At 35.4% G+C, this 24,659-nt stretch overlaps 1 protein-coding gene across 1 annotated transcript in view; it reads left to right on the top strand.

Moving 5' to 3' along the window:
• Nucleotides 1–24,659, top strand: part of SMCHD1 (structural maintenance of chromosomes flexible hinge domain containing 1) — a 94,009-nt gene that overhangs the window by 67,036 nt on the left and 2,314 nt on the right. Inside the window, exons 32-47 of the mRNA XM_075494435.1 lie at nucleotides 941–1,098; nucleotides 4,520–4,635; nucleotides 5,093–5,154; nucleotides 8,271–8,358; nucleotides 8,773–8,904; nucleotides 10,119–10,268; nucleotides 13,760–13,886; nucleotides 14,057–14,176; nucleotides 15,589–15,674; nucleotides 16,730–16,852; nucleotides 17,121–17,311; nucleotides 18,129–18,238; nucleotides 19,588–19,658; nucleotides 21,346–21,517; nucleotides 23,533–23,691; nucleotides 24,399–24,516. Of these exons, the coding sequence (XP_075350550.1) occupies nucleotides 941–1,098; nucleotides 4,520–4,635; nucleotides 5,093–5,154; nucleotides 8,271–8,358; nucleotides 8,773–8,904; nucleotides 10,119–10,268; nucleotides 13,760–13,886; nucleotides 14,057–14,176; nucleotides 15,589–15,674; nucleotides 16,730–16,852; nucleotides 17,121–17,311; nucleotides 18,129–18,238; nucleotides 19,588–19,658; nucleotides 21,346–21,517; nucleotides 23,533–23,691; nucleotides 24,399–24,516 (1,983 nt within the window). The remainder of the gene's footprint in view (nucleotides 1–940; nucleotides 1,099–4,519; nucleotides 4,636–5,092; nucleotides 5,155–8,270; nucleotides 8,359–8,772; nucleotides 8,905–10,118; nucleotides 10,269–13,759; nucleotides 13,887–14,056; nucleotides 14,177–15,588; nucleotides 15,675–16,729; nucleotides 16,853–17,120; nucleotides 17,312–18,128; nucleotides 18,239–19,587; nucleotides 19,659–21,345; nucleotides 21,518–23,532; nucleotides 23,692–24,398; nucleotides 24,517–24,659) is intronic.

The following is a 24,659-nucleotide window of genomic DNA, read 5'->3' as shown; positions in this document are numbered from 1 at the left end:
TTCTTCATGTCAGTCACCCTGGCTCCCCTTACACCCACATGTCCCATCTGACTTTTCAAATTCATTATTTCTATATCCCCCTCATGTTCACAGTTCTGCTACCCACTCCCTGTATCGCTGAGCTTTTCTTGCAAGACTAGGATGGCTTTAGGTAGCTTAAAAGCTAGCAATAAGTGCTTGTTCTTAAACTTCTGAAGTATTTCATGGCAGTTAATATTTTTGCATTCATTTCTGCAGGATTTGACCCATAATATTATTTTGCATTTGGGAGAAAATCTATTTTAAATGCTATTGATGGTGCTCAGTGTATTTATAATGCCTGCATCTTGGTAGAAGGATGATGAATATTAGTTATCAATATGTTACTGGAGGTCAGAAACAGGTGTGCTCACTGGTAACATCCTATGTGTTATAGCATAATCAAAACTGCCTGGGGAGTACAGCCTCTGCAGTTAAATATCATATTCCCAGTTCTGTTTAAAAACTTAAATTTCAAGTTTTTAATACTGTAAAAAAATGAGTTATAGCAATGAAGTCATTATATACTTGCAATGCACTTTGCTAAATGCGAGTTGTACACTGATTCACTCTTTGGAAACTGTCAAAGCAGAATGCTCCTTAGACAGCATTTTAATTAGCTGTGCTTGTTTTCCACCTTACTGTCTTCTGCAGCTAATGTCTTACAGGCAATGAAACATGATCAAGCTAATGAATATTAAAAAAATGTAAGAAGCTAATATCTTAAGAGTATCTTAAACTTATGATTTTACTTGTCTAACTTTGCATTAACACTTCCATTTTTTTCTTCCCTTTACTACTGATAACTTTCAGATTTTTTTATCATGCTTTCATGTACATGATTCAGAGTTGAAGTCTGTTGAAAATTGTCTTTTCAGAAGACATATTTTATAACAGTTTTTATGATTTCTGTATATTTCAGGGGAGAGCACACTTTACAGCTTAAAGCTTCATACAACAAGACCACATTAGATTGTCCTATAATCACATTAAATGTCCTGCCTGATCCTGAGAAACCTGTCTGCTTGAATGTTAAATATGACAAAAATGCTTCTTTTCCAGCAGGAAGTACCTTCCCTGGTAAGTATAGGGATTCTTTGGTGGAAACCAATCACTCAAGAGCTTTGTAAACCTGTGAAAAACTATTTTGATGATTCTCCTCATGTATTTTCTTACCTTTTTTTTTGGTCTGTTTCATCTCAGTTCTTTGTAACAGCTGTATCTGAGATGCCTCTGTAACACTTGGAGAGAAAAGATATGTACATCATCTTTGGAAAGCATTTCAGAAGACCTCTTATTTATTTGTTCCAAATTATTGGCATTATCTGTCTATAAATGGTAAAACTACAGAATCTCTTCTCTGTCCTTAGTGAAATACCATATTTCAGTTTTTAATCTTCCCAAAAGAGAATCTGAGCTAGTTCATGCATGTTTTGCCTCATCGCATTTTCTGTGGAATAGTAACAAAGGAGGTAGCTATGAAATTATAAGCCAACTGTGAGCCAAGAGGAACCAAAAAGTGATCAGAAGTACGCCAGGGCAGTACAAAATTTTCTTCCCTCTTGCTGTATTTGCTCACAAAAGGATGATCTTTGCTTTCTAACTAAGGCTGTTGAGTCATAAAAGAAAAAAAAAAGTCTCATGTTTTATATCCCAGTAATATTCACAATAAGGAAAACAGATAAAGAAGAGCAAGTTATGACCATGAGGAAACATCTTTTGCTAAAAGCAAAACAGAATTTGAAACCTCTGCTTTTTCCTATAGGGAAACTTTGGCATGAATAAGAGACCTATACTAACTAATTCCATTAATTCAGGAAATAAGTCTTCTTTATGATAACCACGGGAGATATGGTTCTTGAATTTGCCAGTGAAATACAGAAATCTACTAGCCGCCCTTCCAGAAAATTTTTGTCTTTGTTTTGCAGTAACATCATTTGCGCTATGAAACCATGGTACAAAGATATTATTCAGAAAGCTGAAGTTCTTTCTAAATAAGTTAAATAGAAAGCAAGGAGATTCTGTCACTTTAAATGTAATACTATATTAAGGAAGGCAAAAAAAGACTTCAGTAACAATTTATTGAAATTAAAAAAAAAAAAATATTTGTGTCTTGGGAAGCCTGCTGTATTTTGTCAGTGGTACCTGCAAAGGAGAGTAAAGTAGTTTCCAAACTAATCTTTTTTTTCCTATTTGATCCGATCCTTGGTTTAAAAAACAAAAATTTTGAAAATCACATTTGAATCTTCAGTAGATTTAGACCTATTTGATGAATTAAATACAAACAAATTTCCTATACTGGATGGTATTCACTTAAGAATTATAAATTAATTTAGGCATGAAATTGCTAAGTTACTAACTCTGATATGCTAATCCTATTTAATTTGGTCTTTATTTGAAAGGAGTAAATTAAGGTGGCAAATCTGATGCAGTTTTCAAAAAGTTTCAGGAGAGGTCAGGGAAACTTTTGATGAGTAGATATGTTTTCAGTACTGGGCAGTTGTTGGAAGGAATATAAAGAATATGATTAATTTGGTACATTGGTAAATGTAGGAATGGGAGCAGGTTGGGAGCTACGTGACTTTTGTACAGGAAAAGTGGTGCCTTGCAAATGTGTTTGAAGGAGTGGACAACTGTGTGAATGTGAGTGATCCTGCTGATACAGAGTACTTGGTTTCTTAGAGAGCTTTTGGCAAGTTCCTTAACCAAAGGCTCTTAAAGTAAGCTGTTACAGGACAGTCTCCTTTCTATACTTCAGTCTTTCCCATGCCTTTAGGTGGACTAAAACCAAAAAAGTTGTCTATCTAACGAGTGTTTTCAGTTCTGTTGCTGTTCACAGTGTGATTTCAGTGCAAGCATCTGAATTTTTCCCACCTATTCTCTGTACTCCTTTGTAAATAAGTCCAGGTTCCCAAATGATAAACATCTCTCAAAGGTGACAAAAAAATCAGACAAATCTGTTTGTTGCTTCATACAAATCTATTTGTTGTATCCCAAGCCTGTATAAAATAACTGCAACATCTATTCAAAATTTAGAACATGGGATTTATTTGTAGTACTAGGAGTTGAAAAGCAGAATACCTCCCACAATATGAGGTCTGTGGTGTGGGGGCTTGTTTCTTGACCAAAAAAGGTTCATACTCAAGGATAATAATTTATTGTCATAACTTGATGAGCCAACATTTTTGTGGAAAGAGGTTTTTGTTCTTTAAAATACTCCATACAGAGTTAAGAACTTGACTAAGTTCACAAGGTATTTTAGTTTTGCCTAGAGGAAGTATACTATAGAATCATAGAATGACAGAGTGGTTTGGGTCAGAAGGGACCTTTAAAGATCATCTAGCTCCAACCCTCCTGCCAAAGAGACCTTTTTCAAATGTAGTGTGTAGTATAATCAACCACGTTTTGAGAAAGGAAGAGAATTAAACAGCTTCTTCAGGAGGTAACATAGTATATATGACACTAAAATTTGATATTAAATTGGATATTAAATTCCTTATTAACAGCCTCATATTTAATTAACATCCTAATTATTGGATTTACTGGTGAACTCAGGTACACCTGAGGGCAGGCACTGTAATCTTGGAGGAAGTCATGCCTGAATTTTTCGTATACATCAAAGCACAGTCCTGCCTTAAAGTCCAAAATTCAGTTCTACATGAGCAGTGCAGCTTCAATTACATGCATGAAATCCACCTGTAACCATAGCATCAAAGTGCTTAGTTCACATTTTCAGCTAGAAGAAAGGTAGCTTTATTCTAGTTTGGATTTTGTTTCCTTCAGACCACTAAACTTTCTGTGGCATATATAGGAAAGGCTAAATTTTTCAGATCAGGATATAAAATGGCGAGTATTTTGACTACAGAACCAGTCAACAGCAAATGGAGGAGTGAAACGTGTCCCTGTATCCTACTCCTAACAGATTTAAGTATGTGATACTAGTCTGTAAGAAGTAACCAAACTCAGCTTCAGATTCATAGCCCGAGTCCTTCTTTTTGTTACAGTGTGGCTAATAGATGGGGAAAATGGTAGTGCTGTTGGTACAATCTCTTTCAGACTACTGCACTTTTCTATCCAGTAGTTCAATGGCTAAAGCACTTGTGAAGGAAGAGGGAGATCTGGATTTCCTGTCCTTGAAGGAAGGAATCAGCTACTTAACTAGCTAATGATTGTTCTTTCCTGAGAGCAAGAAGAAACCTGGGTTGCTGTTTTGAGAAGAATGATAATCTGGGAAAGGCAGACTTGAAATTTGAGGGTGTTTTTTAAAGCAGGCATTGGATAAAGTAGGTGGGTTTTTTCTAAGGATTGTTACCTGGTCTAATTGCAGGGCTAGGGAGAGAAGGTTTTCCATATGTGGTTTTAAATTTTTTTGTTATTGGGGTTCTGTTTGGAATGCATGTTTTTCCTCTAGGTATGAGGGAGACACAGAAATTCATGGAGTTTGGTCTTCTTAATTCTGAATAAACACAATCTTGAAAAAATATTGTCTTTCATTTTACAGATTTTATGGTTAGTGTTCTTTCTGAAGATGACAACATTATTAAAAATATTAATCCAGCACGGATTTCTATGAAAATGTGGGAAGCACAGACCAGCGGAACTAGGATACCAATTGATGTAAGTCATCAAAATGTGTTTTCAAAATGGGTATCAAAATGCCAGCATCGGACAAACATATTTGCAGTAGAAACTTCCCTTCATTTAACTTAGATCAATATCCTGTTCTAGATTTTAAATAATAAGTATTACATATCAATCATATTTGTTTATCAATATCTGTCCTGTTCAAGTTGTTAGACTGTTCAAATGTCAAGACTATAGCAAGGACAAAAATGCTACGGCTCTGCAGAAGCTAACTAATAGCAGGGAGAGTATTAAAAGTTGCCACCCTGAAATTTGCAAAGAAAAGACTCCGAGAATTAAGAATATGAAACTAGCATCTAATTTATAGGTGATCTTACTGAATTACTGTATGCTATCAGTACTGCAAATCATTAAGACTTGACAGCATATTACAAGTAAGGTACTTCAACTTTCAGTGCATTGCATTAAATTTTTGCATCTTTCTTTTCAGGTTACAACATTTAGCTGTAGTAAAGTGAAGGATGACAAGGAAGATGGCTTCTTTTACTTCAGGTATCAGAGCATTTATTTTATAATTACTGATGCAACTTACTGTACAAAATACATAGTTTGAAATAGAAATGAGTTTCAGGTTTTGAAAATAACAATCTGTTACAGAATTAGTATGATACAGTGCTATGAAATAGTAAAAGATATTAGCAAGATGCAATGAACATGATGATTGAATTCTTCCCTAGATACATTTGACATTTGTTTAATTTGAGAGTAGAGAAGAAAGGAAACTAAGGTAATATGTTAGAATACATGATGAGAAATGCTAGCAATGAAGGGACTACATCATCTGCTTGTCACTTGTCTAGTAACATTCCTTAATTCTTTTCAATGTTGTGTTCAACTGCTGTAGAACTGCAGGCTGGACAAAGTGGACTTAACTGTGATTTAATACCTTCTGTAGCTGTGTGTTAATCCTGAACCATGGCCTTGGCCCTGTCAGTTTCATGGTCTTTCCTTGGGTTACTTATTCAGATATGGTGTCTTAGATGACAGGCAGCAGAACTAGAGTTCATCATAAGCTGGTGCCTGACTGCCACATTCTTTCTACATCGATTCCTGGCAAGCATGCTAGGGGATCAGTTGAATAGTTGTGGTACTCACTGTTGATTCAGGCTCTTGCCTCCTAGGAACAGACTTTCCTTCTGCTTTTAGAAAGCAGACTTTAGGATCACCTTAATGCAGCAGATACCACTGTTTCACAGCTGATCCTGGTTCCTGCATCAGAGGAACAGAGGCTGCTGCAGCTCAGCTATGTCAAGATTCCAGGAGCAGCAGAGTGGCAGCACTTTAAGAGGTGATAGGAAGTTTCCTAACTTGCCTCTCAGTTGTGGCTTTCCTCCCTTTCAAGGTGCAGAACAGAGTTCAGGAAGCCAGGCATCCAGTTTGTAATCCCTGGGAACCTATGTGCTTTCAAGACCTTGATGTAGCATTAAGTCTTCAGTGCTTTTTTTCCTGGGGAGCAAGTTAGCCAAGGCTCAAATCCAGGGTCCTGACCCAGCTTGTGTATGCAATGGAAATGTACCTCCATCTGTAATTCCCTCTGTCATATCCAGCCAAGAAACTGTTCCATCTGGGAAAGCAGTTGATATGACCTTTGTTTATTCAGTCTTTTTAGCTTCTCAGATGGTGTCCAGGAACGTAATGTATTTGTATATGAAGGCTTTTTCATTTAAGAGATTATAACTAATTCAAAAAGCTATTTAAGCATGGCTTTTCATATCATTACCAAGATCTGTCTTTACTTTGAAGGCACTTGAGGTTCCAAAGCCTTCTAAGGCTTAGTTTGGCAGCTATAGCAAAAGTAGACTTCCAAATAAGGGTGCAGTTTTGCTTTTAACAGAGCAGAGCTTTCTGTGTGGCTAGTCCAAGGTTATGGAATGAACTTGTCCAGAAACCAAGGATCACTGCAGACTTGCACCAAGTATGAGGTGCGTTTCTGTGACCTTGGTCTTTCTGACAAGCTCTTAGTTACAGGTGTAGTTAAAACATAAGAACTCCCTAAAGTATTATCAAAACAAGGCACTCTGTATCATGTATTTGTACCTCCAGGAAAAGAAAACTAGAATGAATGTGCCAATGTGTAGTCATGCTAATAAATATTCTCCTGTGAAAAGTACTGTGGTGGTCAGTGTGATATAAACTAACCTATATAGAGTTGAATATGGAATCATGAAAATCTTGACACCAGTACCTGTAGTTTACTAGTTGTCCACAAATTAAAACTCCCAACCTTTTTGAAAAATTTGAAAGAACAGACAGTAGGTAGAGACTGCCCATTAGCAGCCCTTGTAGGAAAGTATGTATTACTCATTGCTGCCAGTGTCTGTGGCATCAGTGTCTACCACCTGGTTTCTCTCAAGTTTTCCTGTCCTTGGCACAGTCACAGATGGTTTTCGTCTATTTAACGCCAATGAATAACATGGATGCTGTTACGCAGTCTTACAACTTTCATAACAATTCTGCAATTTCTTCTTTTTCTAAAGCATGTGTCTGGTTAGATGGTGTTCAGCCACGAGAGCATTAGCAGATTATTTACGACTCAGTTTTTTAATGCATCCTGACAAGGCAGATGCTACTTTCAATCTTAAACTAGATAAAATGCAGAAAAGAAGGTAGAATTGTTCCTTCTCTATATGAAATACAAAAAGGAAAAGTCATGGCCCGTTCTAGAAATAGGTAAAGCATTGGGATTTTGTTTTTTACAAGTTAAGCATTCCAGGGCATCTTGCATCTTACTCCTTCCCAAACCAAATAACAGGAAAAAAATTGCTTAATGTTATTGTCAAAACTGATAAAATGCTGTATGTTGAAAACAAAAATCTTATTAACCAATTCAAGCGTGCCACAAGTCATCCTCTCAGAGAAACATCTGAATCTTGGTTAGAGACTGTTTGCATCTCCTCAAAAATTTCTAAGCATTCGTAAGTCACTGCTGTCCCTTGTTAAACACTGCTGCAGTCTTCTGGATGCTGTGTGGCCTTCCTTGCTAAGTGAAGTTCTGTTTATAGCAGCAGAAGTGCAGGCGTCTGTCTTCCCTTCATATTTTGATGCTAGGGGTTCTTTGCCAGTAGTTTGCACTCTGGAATGCTGTAAGGTAGAATGAAAACTCTTTTCTCTCTCACTATATTCAACCTTGGCCACTGGTCCAAGTTACCCAACTTTGTACACTTTCTGAGTAAGAGAAGGAATTGCGCACTCAGATTTTATGTAAATTCAAGCCAAATGATTAAATTTGGAGAGCATTTGTTGCTGTTGCAGATCTAAACATCTCTATGCTCTGTTTCAGTAGTTTATGAAAATTCATTGAATGGAAAGTGAAATGAGGTAGACTTGCAGATTTCTGAATAGGGCCACGACAAACTTCCTGTCAGCTAGTAGAGACAAACTCTTGGGAGAGACTTTCCTCATCCAAGCCTCCAAAAGCCTTATTCTCGCTCTTGAGAAACTTTCATGGCGTCCTTGCTGAAGGAGGAGTGTTATGGAGGAGCACTAACATACGTCATGCCTTAACAGGACTCTCTAACTAGCTTGGAGAACTACTCAGAATTTGAATTGCTTGCATACCTACATACAATTTTGACTCACTTTTGCTTGGTTTTTGTTTTTGATTTTAGGGATAAAGTGGTTCCAGAGAGAGTGGGCACTTACAGTATCCAGTTTACCTTTGCAATGGATAAGACAAATGTGCTCAGCAGTGACCAGGTTTGAATCTATAATTAATTACATGTAGCCAAGAAGTTGTAATACAGAATCATCTGGGAGAAATACTATGATACTTTGTAGATTCAGAATGCAAATACTTTCATTTGCAAGCTTTGCAAAAAATTATATTTTTATTTTTGATAGTTACTGATTTCAAACTGTTGATTATCAAAATATGTTTTCATTAGCTTTTATAACTAAGCAGAAATTTTGTGGAACAACAGAGCTGCATAATTTGCAACCTAGTAGAACTGTTTTATGGTCATGCTAATTTATTTCAAGATTCTCAATAAATTTCACATGCATTTGTTTCAGTATTTTTTGAGCAACCCATGTGTGCAGGTGAATTGCAGTGAATTATATCAGTCTTTATTTTATTTTGTTTTATTTTATTCTTCCTCCTTTTTCTGCTAGATTATAGTTGAAGTTGTACCTAATGAACCTGTACGCTTGTTACCTGATTCTTTACCAGCTACTCCAGCAGTTTCCAATGTTCGAACTCTTGCTAGCCGTACACTGGTCAAGGATTTATACCTCCATGTAATGGTAACTATACTTTAATACAAAATCATAATTAGTGAAATATATAAGACTGCTAAAAATATGTTGAATTTTGCTGTAAGGCATTGCTGCTATGTCTTTGCAGATTAACTTCACAAAAAAGATGTAAATTAATGATTTCCAGTATATGACAGGTGCATCTGGTTTTATATACATACAGATGACCAAAACTAAAACATGCAATCCTTGCTGTCAGGCATGTCAATTGAAACCCATTTCTTGTTACTACAGGAAAAAAAATGTTTCAAGAACAGCTTCTAGTGGGCAAACACTTACATATACAGCAAATGTTTCTCTCCATGATTTTTCTTCCAGGAGACAGTTTCTCTTAGGAATCTTGTATTACAAAAAATAAGGTTTCCTGAACTTTGAATGTTCACAAGGATACAGGGAGATCACTTACCAGTTACTGCCATGGGCAAAACAGACTTGACTTGTGGAAAATTAATTTAATTTATTGCCACTTAAAACAGATTTGAGCAGTGAGAAACAAAGACAAAAAAAGTAAAGCAACACCTTCTGCCGCACCCCTTCCCAGGCTCAGCTTTGCTCCACACTCCTCTACCTCTCCCTGAGTGGTGCAGGGGATGGGGAATGGGGTCACAGTCAGTCTATAACAGCTCCTCTCTGCTGCTCCTTCCTCCTCACAGTTTCCCTGCTCTAGTGTGGGTCCCTCCTAGTCCTTCATGAACTGCTCCAGCATGAGCCCTCTCCACAGGCTGCAGTCCTTCAGGAAATATCCACCTGCTCTAGCGTGGGGCCCTTCATGGGCTGCAGGGAAATAGCTGCTCCACCATGGTCTCCCCACGGGCTGCAGGGGAGTCTGCTCTGGAGCACCTCCCCCCCTCCTTCTTCTCTCACCTTGGTGTTCCCTCTGCTGTTTTTCTTTTTATTTTTTTTTCCCTTCTCCTCTGCCTGTGCATTTTTGCCCTTTCTTAAACATATTTTCCCAGAGGAACCACTATTTTGGCTGAGGGGGCTCAGCTGTGCCCTGCAGGGGGTCGGTTGGAGCCGGCTGGCACTGGCTGTGTCCAGCACGGGGCAGCCCCAGCCTCTCCTCACAGAGGCTGCCCCTGCAGCCCCCCACTGCCACCATCTTGCCACACAAACCCAATGCCACACAAACCCAAGTATATAAATGGATTGCTTAGTTCATGTTCATGTTCTGAACTAACTTTTTTTGTCTTTTTTACTTATAGGATGAATACAACAACCGCACTGGAATTGATCTAGTTGGCAGAATAATAGCAAAAATTAAGAGCCCCAATGAAGAGGATATAGAGATCCCACAATTTCAGGGGAAAGTCAGTACAGTTGAGTTTCCACTTGACAGAGGATCAGCTGAAATTGTAAGTGTGACTGAAATACACAGTTAGCTCCATGAGCAATGGATCTAATAAGGCCTATTTTCCTACAGTTTCAAAGTTGATCTTACACCTCATCATGTTTTGTGGAGGGTTAGCATATATTGTAGCCTTCCCTTACAGATAAGTAGATAAATTATTTCTTCTCTGTTTGGTTGCTGATTTTCAGAAAACCTGAAGGAAGGACATTCTTTAAACAGTTTATCCTTGCCAAGCGAGGGAAATTTGCAAGTACGTTCAGTTAGGCACTGGGACAATACAGGGGGATCCAGGATAAGTCTTTTCCTCATTTGAATTTCACATGTAAATAACACTTCACCAATTTGTAGTTAAACCATTAATATTAGCGGTATTTTACATTTTTATTTATAATACTATCTGACTGTAATATCTTAAGATCATTTAGTCTGACCTCTTCTTATATATGTAATTAAATTTTACCAGGTTCTCTTTACATTTTGTCATGCTAACTGGGCTTATATATACTTTGCAGAAAAGCATCCTATCCTCATTTGAAGAAGTAAAAGATAAAAGTACCACTTCTCTTTACACTTTATTTCAGTCGTTAGTGCCCGTGACTGTTAAAAATGCTTGCCTTATTTCAGTTTGAATCCCTGGCTGTAGCATCATGCATACCTCTGAAAGTACTGTGTTTTGTAGTCACGTCATCGTAGTCACTTTTTCTTCAACAAATACAAATTGAATTTTTAAAACCTATGAGTTCCATTTGTAACAGTTGTTACAAAGTATAATATAAAAGACACAAGTTAAAACGTGCACATGCACAAAACCAGAAACTGTTCAAAACACACCAAAAAAACCCAGCTGAATGTAGAGCCACACATTTGTTCTGAGTGGAATGGTCACAATATCTCTCTTAAAAGCCTACGGAGAACTTCAGTCAGTAGGACTATTCATGTGGTGAAATAGGTATATATAGATTTTTTTTGTTTGTTTTTAAAGTTGCTGAAGTGTCTTATAAGAATTGCAGAGCAAAGTATACTCCTACTTCATTTGGTTCCTCTGGTTGTCACGTGTTTTACTAGCCTGAAGTCTGTGGAAATCTTCAAACAGCTAGAAGGTACTGTAGTAGAATATCAGTAGTACTGAAGGGGAATCCTACTTTTTAAAGAAATTTTCTCAGCCACCTTTTCTAGCTTGTTCATTGGAAGCAGCTTCCCAGCGGACCAGCATCAGTGTGTGCCAGGTGGAGGCAGGCACTGCCTTAGCAACAAATACAAAATCTCCCAACACATCTTGGAAATCACCACAATAAAATCCACCACAGTAGAATCACTAAAATCTACAGATCCTACATACAAACTTCTTCATAATATATGTTATTCAGTACATCAACTGCTTTTATAGAACTACATAGATGAAACTTAATGACACAGCATAAATAGTTCTCTGTCGATAACAGTCAAGGACAGAAACATCCAGTTAACATGGGCAAACGCTTTTCACTGAAAAATCTGTCAAACTCTGGTCTACTCTAATCGGTAAGGAAAGGTGATAAAATATGTGTGAAAAACAACCTAGAAAAATAAAATGCATGGACTGAATAGATGTATCAGATAAAATTAATATACTGGTTAATTTATGGTGCACTCTGAGTTTTTCTTGTTCCCCAGCCATGTTTCAGGAGTAATAAGTTATTGGTTTGTGAACACATTTTTTTGGGCAGGTGAGTGGGAAAAAGTGCAAAAGTATAGGTAAGGGGTCAGCTATAACCTCTGATCTAATAAAATAGTGCTTTTCTCCACAAATCTTGCATTTACACCTGTGGTAGAAATTTGAACAGATGTTTAGAACTTCATATTGTTGAGGGGAATAATAACCCCATAGAGTGGACTCTGACAGTTTGGATAAAATTACTGTATAATTTCTCAGACTCCTCACCGATGCAGAAATAACTATTTTTTTTATCTCCATCTACTAGTAAACTGCTCTTGAACCATTGTGACCTAAATACTCCAGTCTTGCTTCAGTGACTAAGCTAACAACCTATGTAATGGGGGAGGGGATGGGGGGATGTTTTCAGGTTTTTTTGTTTGGCTTGTTTTGGATTTTTTTTTTTTGTAAGCAGATGCTTTTTCTTTCTACTTATATATTCCTGATTTGTTAGGGGGCAGGGAGGGTTGCATTCTTCTGCTTTCTCATCACTGTGATCTTATGAGATTCTACGGCTTTTGACAGTAACTTGTGTTCCCTAGTCTTCCACAGGGAGTAATTCCATTTCAGTGAATCCCATCTCTCTTCCCCTCTTTGGGCAGTTTACTGTTGTCTAGTTTATACTGAGTTCTCTGACTTTAGACAACTCACAAAAGTCATGTGGAAAGGATTTGTTGGTTGTGATGCAATGTACTTTTCATATGACTAGTAATGGGGAGGGCAGGGGACACACTAGTGATTTTTCAAGTATCTTGAAATTGTTCCGTCTTGTTTATAAATGTAATTGTGTGCAGTTAGAATCAATGTAATGAAGCTGATAATCTGACATGTTTACTCTTAACACTGAGATTCAGGAATACTAAACTTGTTTAATGAAGGAAAATATTCAGATTTTTATTAGTATAAATTTTCTAAGGAAAAGATATTTCCACTACAGACTTCTCCTGATTAAATATGTAGCTGCAATATTTTTGAAAGCCATGAAGACTATCTTTGAAGGTTATATATCTATCTCTTCTTTTAGGCTGCAACCATCTCTCTCTTGATTTGGCCAGTTGAGTAGCAATTTCTACATGTTAAAGGTGGAAACAGTATGAGTTTTATTATAAGCTTTATTCATTTTATGCATGATACCTTTCCCAAAGTAACAGCACATTTAGATATTACCTATACTAATTTTATTTCTGTTTATCATTCTTTATGGGTTTATAATATTTCCTGTGTTTGTAAAGAAAGGCAAAGGATTTAGTTTGTCTTTTCAATAAGGAATTGATAAGAAATGGGATGTTCATGTTAGTGTTTGGATATATATTGTTCATTCATTTGGGACCTGCTGTCTACTTCCATAGTAACAGCAGTAACTTTAACTCAGCACTGGGAATAGTTTCTTTTTCCTTCTCTGTGTTTATGCATTGGGTCTTTCTTTTTAATTTTCCGTTTGCATTTGTTCACATGCTGAATGAAGTACATCCAAGGAAATCTTGCTTATGGGACAGTGCAGAGAATATTTTTTCTGAGCGTATGTCTCTTAAATAAAATATATAGCCAAAAATAATAAGACTCTTTAAACAGGTAAAATGACAATCTTAATTCTTAAATAATAAAATAGTTACTGCTATATCTTTGTATTTTACTTCTCTTTATTAGGAATTCAAGCCAATACTTAAAACTGTAGTAATATTGTATAGACATCGTGTTAGGTAACTTACAAGATTTAGTATTTGAAGAATGTTTACTTTATTTTGTGTGTTACCTCAAGTGTGAACATAAACTTATGTATGTTCTTTTGTTTGTTTTATTAGAATCTAGTGCTGGCTGAAAACAGTCCTGGAAGAGATAGCACTGAATATATTCTTGTATTTGAGCCAGATCTGCCAGCTTTGAAAAAACCTTTGGAACCATACCGTCTGTCATTTATGTTTTACAATGGTATGTTTCAATTACTCTAAAATGCTTGATTTTCCTTAGAACCAACTATTTTTAGGTCCATAATACTTCTTCAGAACTGTGTAGTAGCTTAACAGATTTTTGCTGATGTTTAAACCAACTAAGTATGTTACTGTATTTTCTTCTAAAAATACATGTATTTATTTCTGTAGATTTCAAGAAGCAGCAACAGATGGCAACACTTACAAGGGAGAGAGACCAGTTATCTCAGTCCATAGGTGTTTACAGAAATTGGTTTGATACTACTAATCAGCTTGTAACTGAAATCAAATGTAAGTTCAATCAAATGTATAAATAAATTTCCTGGGAATTAAACTTCTTTTTTCCTTTAATAATTTTGAGAATATAGAGAGGGGGAGAAAAATCAGTATTGAAGTCATGAGATACAGTAAGTGGAGGGGAGCAGAAGAGAATATATCTTTGCATTAGCAAGGAAGAATCTAGTTATTTGGATGGACCTACCTATAAAGGGTCTGAATTTGCGGTAGAATGCCTTATGTCAGAACTGTCAAAAGGAGGAATAAAACATTGACATTGGTGGTCCGATTATTTTTTTCCATGACTGCCTTGCACTCCTGTCTTTGCAGTGGATGTGTGAATGCTCATCCATCTGCATGGAAATTCAACAGTTGCCTAAAAACAATTTTAGGGAATGAACTATAGATAATCCTCTTTCGAAAAGTTAGTCTTACATTTTCAAAATGTTACTTTTTCCCCCCACATTTGACCCTAAGTACATTATTCAGAAGTACTGTGTAGCTATTAATTGTTTATCTCTATGTTCTTCAGCAAATGTAATCCTTTATAAAGTCTGTTAAACAGCAGAGCAGTGTAAGGGCAGTGGTTTATGAGAATGGGAGAGATGAAGGAAATGTTTTCTTTGCATTATTTTTTTGTTTGAATCATTCTGTCTGTTGATAAGAAGGTTTGTTTTAATAGATGCATTTTGAATTTTTATTTTAAGTAATCACTAAATTTAAATAAAGCATGCTGGAATTAGAAGATGCTGCTGTTTCTTCTACTTTTAGTACAGGGCTATGTTTCTGTTACTTGCTTACTGCGTGTTTCCATTATGGATGCAAATTCCTGAATTCCAGTGTGAAAGGCAAAAAGATTTGTTTCATATTTGCGGATTTTTGCACATCTCTAGAGAGTAAGTTAGAGCACAACATTATGCTTAAATAACATTTCCAAATATAAACCTACTTGAATAGGGAGAGTGGAAAGCAACTCACCTGTTTACTAATTTGTTTTCAAAATTGCTTCAGTTCAGATATGAGAGTTGAGGAAATAGTGTCCAGAAAGCGGTGTCCCATATAAGAGACAAAAGAGGGTAGTGCTAGCTACCACTATTCCCTTCCCTCTTGCCATTTCGCCTGTTGGAGAACCATTTGGAAAGATAATTGAGGATGAAAAGTAAAAAGAGCTTACATTCTCAGACTGATCTAAGGACTGGCCCCATTGCTTCCTGAAGCTGAAGGAGATGGCAGCTGCTGAAATTGCTTAGAAGCTGAACAAATAACAAGATCTTTGTGGACAAATCCTGATATTCTGTGCTGAAATTAAGAAGTAGATAGGATCAGCTGTGGGTGGCATAATTCTGAAAAGTTATAAGAAATTCTTTAAGAAGTGTTCCATTGCTTTCTAATATTTCCTTACTCTCTGTTGATTTTATTGGTTTCAGGTCAGGTCAAAGAAGCTGAAACAAGAGAAACTCACCTGAAGAATGAACTTAAAAAACACCAAATTGAATTACCACAGACAAACACAGTATGGCTTATTTCTTAGTAAACTCTGTAACATCTTAAAAATAAATCTAATCTTAATATGAAATTGATATCATTATATAACATTATTGAATCACATTGGTATATACACAAGCACCTGTTACCGAAACCCTGAAAATTTAAACCATGAGGAAAATTTGTGGATCAGTGCCAAACTTAAATTTTTTTTTACTGTTCTGCTAATGTGACTATCTCTTAAAGAAACTGCTAGAGAAATAAGAAAAACTTCTCTTTTGTATCTTGATCTTGTTTTTGCTTTTCTGCTAAGGCTACCAGTTGTGTTACTGGTACTTCTAGTTTTCATAATGGGTTTTTGCAGGCTGATCAATATACACTGGATGTATTCTGGCATAAGTAGACCAAAGGAAAACACTTCTTTTCAGAGAATTTGAGAATTTCATATGTTACTGCCAAAGGTGATGTAAAAGTAAGTTTGAAAGATTCAGGGCAATGTACCCATTGCTAATTTCCCATAAAGATCCAATTATATTTTAAAGAAATTTTTTTAAAGAAAGTTTTCAAACTACTAACATTAGGGAAAAAAAGTAAATAATCAGTTGTCTTTAGATCAAATAAAAACAAGTGTTACAGTCATTAATTGCAAATCAGTAGAATTAAATTATACACATTCTGCAATCATGATACCCAAGTTCCCCCTGCTGGCTAAATTTTTCAGGCCTGGACATAGTCCCCTTCTAAAATGGTTTATTTTTGTACATTTGTGGTTGTCTCTTCCTGCTGATTTAAACTTTCTTCAGTTTTGGCTCTAATCAAGCTCTGGTAGCTCTTTGTGAAAAGCTCCCTGAAGTCTTAAAAAAAAAAAAAAAGGAGTAATAAAAAAGTTTTATAGTCAAAATTGCAGTGTGCCTCCTTTTGCTCTCCTCTGAAATTATATGCAGTGGTCCTCTATATGTTAAGAGTCTGTTTCAGATTATTGAATGTTTTTTGTTAGGAACTTGATTGACAGCAGGTAAAGTAACTGCTTCTGCAGGTCGGCCCAATGATGTATGCTTGCTAACTTTAAGTTTTAATTCTCAGCTTCAGTATGTGGATTCTCTTATAAAACAAAAGATGTTGGATCAAGAAGGAGTAATGAAACAGCCAAGGCGAACTTGTACCCTCCCAAACTATCCAAAAGGCAACCAGGATATTTTAGGCAAGGTGAGTTTTCTCTCAGCCTTCAAGTGACTTTTGTTGATTCCAGGAAGTGGTAGTGATGAAAAATTAGCAAACCCAAATATGCAAGTAATTTTTGAGGAGTATTAAAAAGAAGATAGCATTCTCAACCCATCAGATGACCAGCTCTTCTAACAGAGCTATCAACAGGGGAATTAAATGTCTGATTGAAGTTGCAGGATGATTGTGATTAGTATGAAAAGGGGAGGTGGTCTTAGCTTCTATTTTGACTGTTCTAACTTCTGTGGTACAGATTGCACATTTAGCTCAGATTGAGGATAACGAAGCAGCGAAAGTTATCTCTTGGCATTTGGCAAGCGACATGGACTGTGTAGTCACACTGACTACTGAAGCCGCTCGTTCTATTTTTGATGAAACTCAAGGTCGACAACAAGTGTTACCCCTTGATTCTATTTACAAGAAGACACTCCCTGATTGGAACAGGTAGAGGAAAAAACAATGAAACTTCTGCATTTTTATTACATGGTGCTTCAACTTTTTTGTTTAATTTGTTTTTTAAACTTTACTCCTATTAAAGATTCAAAGTATAAAATTTCTGGCTTCATAATTATAGCAACAGTAATGTCACTTGAACTGTTAGCTGAAATCTTAGCTTTATATCTTTAACCGCTGTGCATTGTTCTTTATTTAATAGGGTGTTTCTATTAAAAAGAGAAGACAATCTACCATTTTTTTCTTCACTTCTACATGTCTTATAGAGCAGGAACTTTTAAAAATAATTCTTAGTGCTTCAAATCAAATTCTGACTTTTTTAAAAATCCAGTTCCAGAGTACATTCCCTAAAATCATTTGTAGTAATAGAAATTCATTCTGCTGGTTTGGTTTCCTGGAAGATAAAGGAAAATATAATAATTCTGTGCCTGAAAACAATTTGCTTATGAAGATGACTGCTAATATCATAAAGAATGCCTTTTAGAAAAGATCTGATGTGGAAATGTGTTTATAAGGTCCAAAATCTCAGTTTTTATAAAATAGTGTATTAAAACTTGTCTGTAAAATTAGTCATATGAATTTGTTGGATATATGTCTCATTACAAATTAGTGTTTCACCAAAGCATCTTTAATATAACTGGCATTTCAGATAATGTTGGAATCATTTAGTACCTAATGTGGAAGTGTTAAGATGCATTCAATTCAGTTTGAGATTTCTGACTAGATTGTCAGAAGCAATAATGAAATAAGGACAAATTACTTTTTTCTCTTCTTTTCTTCTCCCTCACTCTCTCCTTTCTTTAATTAGGCCCTTACCTCACTTAAGAGGCGGAAAAATCTTCTTCAGACCTATTGGAAATCCTGTATTTGCCAGAGATCTGTTAACATTTCCAGATAATGTAGAGCATTGTCAAACAGGTAAATTATATTAAAGAAATTCTTCATAACTTCTTTCATTTTAATAAATGAAATACAGAAACATCACAAATTATAATCCATTCAGTAATCTTCATTGAGACATTTGCAAATACCAGTGTACATTCCTTGTGAGGTCTGCTGGTAAAAAGAGGATGATATTAGCATTAAGTATTGCAAACAACGGTTGTGAAAATTTCAGTAACGACCACTGTCTTCTGCTTGTTGTCTTATTATTTTCTCTACTGTATATACTAGAGTTCTTTTCTTTTTTAAATGACTGCAGCATTATCTTATTCCTGAGCTCACGTAACCAGAAACTGACAATAGTGATATCAGTTTTATATTTTCATATTGCAGAAGTTACTTCTTTTGTTAGGCTGTTTTTCCTGTCCTATTCCTCTCAAAAATGTGTAATGCATAGATTTATGTACACTCAGACTGAACTGTACATGACTATATATGTTATGCTTAAATAGTTACAGTAAGAATAAGCTTTCAGTTTTTATGTAGATTTCCGTTTAGGGAACCATCATCCTCTTGCTCTTTCTAACAACGCAGCAGTACCTACTTTTTCCTACACTCTTTTTCTTAAATTAAGTAGACCTACTCCTTTATATGGAGAGTTGGAATCTGTAACTAGTTCAATAAGTTTTTCATTTTACTTCACAACTTCCCAGTATTAAAATATTCCTTTCTACTGTTAATAAAAACCAATTTTTAGTCCAGTTTTTTTTTTTTTTTTTTTTTTCAGAAAGTTAGATATTGTCAGAGACTTTAACTATAAATTCTTCTTCATGTCCCTTGGGGGAATTTAAAAACCACATTGCTTGACATATCTCATGCAAGGCTACATCAAGTTAGACTTTGTATAGAACAGTCTTTTATTAGCAGAAGAAAAGTCTTAAAGTCAGTTGGATCATCAGCCTCTGAATGTTTTTTTTTCTTTGATAACCCATTGAATATTAAGAAACTGAGAACACAATTCAAGGAGGACTTAAAAAAATGATCATTTATATAATTTCCTGAAACTTGGGATTTTATTATGTGTCTCTTCATAAATGTAAATGTAACATATCAAGAGCATACTTTGGTGGAAAATACAGTCAATTATGCCATAAGGCAATTAAACATACTAAATTTTTTTCTTTATGAATTCTTTGATGGAAACAGACGATTGCATATTTATCTCAATCTCAGAATAAAATTTCATTGAAAAAAGATCATGCACGTGCTATTTCCCTTGCACTTATCTGAAAAGCTGTAATAATGATGCCTCAGAATTGATTTTTCAAAACTCAAGTTATTTTGTTGCAGAGAAATTTCATGGTTCAAAAAATTACATTTTTCAGTGTTTGGGATGCTCTTGGGTGACACTATCATTATAGATAACTTGGATGCTGCCAACCATTACAGAAAAGAGGTATGTTTCAATTATTCTTGATGTTTTTAAAGCAAATATATTGCATAGCTACATATTTAATACATTACAAACTTAGAAAAATTGCTAAGTTTAATGCTGCATTAGTTGTAATTGTGCATACTGTCTGTAGGTCTTGATGCATTAAACAGTGAATGAAATCTTTATTATTGGCTCTGACAAAATTACCTTCCATTCAACAAATTCCATTGCGTGAATGTTGCCATGAAGCATGGGACTATGTTTTTAAAGATAAACATTTTCAGTTTTGCTGTTAGTGTTACATGCAAGTTCTTCAGTACTTTCCTAGTCCCTCTACGTATAATCGAACACAGGAGTCTGAGGCACATGATGAAATTTCGGATCCACTAAAATGACAAAAATCTTGATGTGAAACTTACTAGACCTTTTTCTGACCTATTTTATTTAGGTTTAATGGGACACATTTTAGCAGGCAAGAGTCTCTGAGGAAGTCCTGACACTGGGTACTTTCTGTTTCAGCTTACGAGTTTGCTGGAATTGAAATAATGATTCAGCATAAAAATGTAGAACTGTACTGATTAAACATTAAGCTCTTGGGGCTGAATATTCTTGGGTTTTTTTCCTCTCCAGAAATATAAGAAATTGTACTGCAGGGTTGTTCTTAAGAGAACAAGTTAACAAAGAATCTCTGGTGGCAACTAAAATTGGTTGCCTGTTTCGTTCTTTCACAGTCAGTGCAGCACGGATTTCCTGCTCTGTGCTCTGGGCCTGACCAGCTCTTTTACTCTGTGATTCCATTCCCTTTTTATTAGTTACCACTAGCTGGTAACCTGAGAACAAGGACTGTCTGGAACATTTCCAAAGAGTCTCTCAGAAATATGGATATAGTCATAGTAAAAAACAGATGATTGACATTAATATTTTAATTTTCATCATGTGTTACAACCATTTCAGTATCCATAAAGCGAACAAATAACTACCATTCTTCAACTGTGAAGACCGTGTGTGCTTCTTTCATCAAAAAGTATATATTTTTTACTGCAAAATGAAACAGGACAGGACAGTCAGATCTCAGTTGTTAATCAGTGTCAGGAGACTGACCATCTGTGTCTGTTCAGGAAAAGGAGTTTGTATTTGTGGTCATTTCTCAAAATGAGGTCTGGGTCATTTCACTTGGTTAGTCTGTCACCCCATTTGTTTCAGTCACCCACTCCAGGTAAATTTCATCAACTATATGGAAGTTTTATTGAATATGTTATAAGAAATAAATCCCTTGGAATTTAGATGCTTTAAATCTTGTGCATTAAAAAAAAAAAAAGAAAAAAGCCATCTTCATCAAATAATTGAATATGTGCTCACATTTTTTATCAACACTGTTTATTGCGATTACTTCATAGTATATGTTGATAATTAGCTTTTTCCCAGTATAGATCTAAATTCTGCTTCCAGAGTTCTGTTAAAATCCGAGGACACAAAAAAACCCCGAAAAATCTAGTCTTCATAATTATCAACAGTACTGTTTAATTTTAATATATGCATTCTATTACTTGAAAGCAAAAGTCATGAAATGTAACTTCATAAAATACATTCTCATTAGAGAACAAGCTGCATTGTAGTTGAAAGATACAAAGCGTCACAACAGCATTGCTGAAAACTTAGATTTTTCCATGGAGTTACTAATCTAGTATCACTTTTTATGCCTGTGTAGGTTGTAAAAATTACACATTGCCCTACTTTGCTGACTAGGGAAGGAGACAGGATTCGCAGCAATGGAAAATTTGGAGGCCTTCAGAATAAAGCCCCTCCAATGGACAAACTCAGAGGAATGGTATTTGGAGCACCCATGCCAAAACTTTACTCTACTTTCTCTGGACAGATAGGTGGGTTAATGAAGTCATGAAAACACCCAACTTCCGAAAATTATATTGCTTGTCTATGTTTGTTACTCTCTTATGTAATATAAAAAGGAAAACTTCAATTTAGCATGGAGTTATTTTAAGAAATATGACCTGTACAATGTCCTATTTATGAATTTCCCTTTTCTTAAAAGCTTATAGCTATTAAATTTCCTGAAAGAAAAAACAATAATCATGAGAGATTCCCCCTTTTTCTTAGCCTTATTAGAGAAAGAGTATAAGCAGTGGTAATCATTCAAAGAGCAGGCATGAGAAGCTTGAGCTGACTGAATTCCAGCATCCTTGGAAAACAGAAGTTTCAGGTCTTTCTCCTCCAGAAACACCATACATCAATTTAGAATTTCTTACTGTACAAGTAAGCTCTATGAAGCAGTGGCAGAAAAATTCCTGTTCTCATCAGAGTCATGCCAAACATCATCTACATTATTTCCCTAACAAGAAGATACCTTATATTTCCTGTGGGATCACTTACATTTCATTATGTGCTTGGATTCTTCCTTTCAGAATAAAGTTTATAAATGAAGTTAAAAAACGGCAGCTTCTGACATGTAACAGCTGACCTGACTGATTTGTAAAACACTGAAAAGTCTTATTCACAAATAAGGTTGTTCTTAAATACTTAATTTTCAAAAGAAGGGACATTAAGTTTTTCCATGACAGTATTCCTAGAAATGTGCAATGGAGAGGGGTGGGGGGGAGAACAAGACAGAGAAAACACATGTACCTATTGAGGTAGCCTTATATGTGAGCAAACTACTTAACATTGACCAGTTGAGGGAGAAAAAAGACTAAAAAGATCTTTCCTAGGTATTTTAGTAAAAATATATCATATGTAGGAAAAACATAGTAAGCATTTCAGCTACAGACTGAAATATGCGGGTTTTAGCACACTTTATATTTGGCTATCAACACATTGTCAGCTGTTAAACTCAGTTACTACCCGATGTGAATCAAATTGGAGTTGTCTATAATTTCGTACAGGAACAATCATGGTAGAAGAAAAGGGCATGTTTTAATTTCATGTGGATAGTTACTAGACATTTAAAGGAAAATAATAGTGAAATTCCATATAAAGGACAGCACCTCATTACACAAGACTTGTTTTGAACTGAACTTCAGCCTTAACGTTAGTTGTGACTTGCTCTTCTATGTTTGTAGCATAAAAGGAAAGTAGTTACTTAAACTGTGATTACACTGACAAGGTACTTGTAAAATAAACTGTACTAAGAATTTACAGTGCCTTTTGTCAGTCTGCAGTAACTATCTATGTGAATGCTTTCACCCTGTGGCAAATGTAAGGTAATACAGTGTTCAGTTAAGCTTTGTGCAAGCTATCTCATATTTACCACAAAGTAAAATGAATGAGCCTGGGCTAACATGCTTGAACCCTTTCTTTATTACTTGACATATTTATTCAATGCCTGGACAAAGAAAAATTCTTCATCTCATATGTTAAAAGAGGAACAAAGTTTGTCAGCAAAATATGCCCTTGTTTACCTGAGTCTACTGCTGTTTCCTTGTTCAAATTTCCATAGGTGGAACAAAGTGAAACTCAGTAAATGTTCTCTTGTTCCACAAGGTGGACTAGAATTCAAGTCAGTAACACAAGCTTCAGCTTTGTAGCACTAAAAGCAAAACATACTACAAGCACAATTAATGGCATCAGAGGTAGAGAATTCAGTTTGGAGCACACAAGCAACAAGATGTGTAAAGAAATACCTGTTTGCCACGTCGTTTTCAGAGTTTGCTGGTACTTCACTGTGATCTAAGATACAGGCTCAAAAAGAACAGAGAAATCGGTCTGACTTTACAGCCACTGGTCCACTGTAAGTTTGGGTGGGTTTTTTTAAGTAGTGCTTTTTGAAATATATGTTTTCTTGTGAATCTTATACATTGTCTGGATTGTATCTGGTAGCTTTCTAACTCAAAATGACCACTTATTTACTGTTTTGTGTTTTATTATTTTATTCTTCAATTAGATCTTCTTCAGCAATACCGTGCAGCAGTGGTGAAACTTGATACTGTGAATAAGGACCTTGATTTACATTTGCAGTCACTTAACACTCCAGAAATGCAAAAGAAAAAACAGGAACTTGCTGAACAAGAGAAAAGTCTCAAGCTAATAGAACAAAAATTGGGTAGGTTATTGTATTATATTTTTGGTGTCCTAAAGGAGGAGAACTGTTTAAGTGCATCCAGATGTATTCTACACTTACAAACTAACAAGTTCAAACTATGAAGGAATTACGAGCTTAGAGATGTCTCATTTTAGGGAAAGAATAGAAAAATTGTATGTAGTATGATGCTGTGGATATTGCCTAGAGCAGCACTGCCCTGTAATGTGTTCAGACAATAAAAATGTGGTCAGTTAGCGTCTTGTGAACATGAAACTATGATCTCACTAATATGAGATTATATAACTGTTAGTCTGGCTGGCCCAGTGGTAGAGAACATGGACATTCATTTTGAAATGACTGCGTAGTAAAGAGCTGAATTGCTTTTGCTAAGGAAACACAATCAAAACATTGTACTACAAAAAGAAACACCCCTAATTCTGCAAGGATAGTATTTCTCAGTTAGAAATTTTTTTTATGTCAACATCAAGTAATTTATTGTATTTCAAAATATATTTTAAAAAACAACATATACTCTGTGACAACTATAAATAAAGCAAATGTTTTTACCTGTCATCTTTGAACTCAGTTTCAGACATAAGGTAACTATAAAATTTATGGCATGTCTAAAGCCTTACTTCAAAGGTTTAATGCTACTGTTACAGGACCCATGTCTAACCAATAGGATTAATATTTTTTTAAATTTGTTCTTACTTGCAACTTTTTCATAGGTATGACTCCATCAGATAAAGTCACTGAATCATTACTTCAGCCTATAATTTTAGATATGTCTGACACCCCCATCCCTCCCAAAAGAATGCGAAGAGAAACAGTAAAAAAATTGTATAGGTAAGTCTATTCTGAATCTAATCATTACTTTCTCATATCCTGAATCCAAAGCAAAAACTCATTCTTTTTGTTGCATGGGAGATTTTTTCTTTAATTTGTATTTATATACAATAACCAACAATGCAATGAGTAGAGTTTGCATA

This window comes from Mycteria americana, chromosome 2, assembly GCF_035582795.1.
Source record: "Mycteria americana isolate JAX WOST 10 ecotype Jacksonville Zoo and Gardens chromosome 2, USCA_MyAme_1.0, whole genome shotgun sequence".
In the NCBI taxonomy this organism is placed as follows: Eukaryota; Metazoa; Chordata; class Aves; order Ciconiiformes; family Ciconiidae; genus Mycteria; species Mycteria americana.
This window is presented reverse-complemented; position numbering and strand designations above follow the sequence as displayed.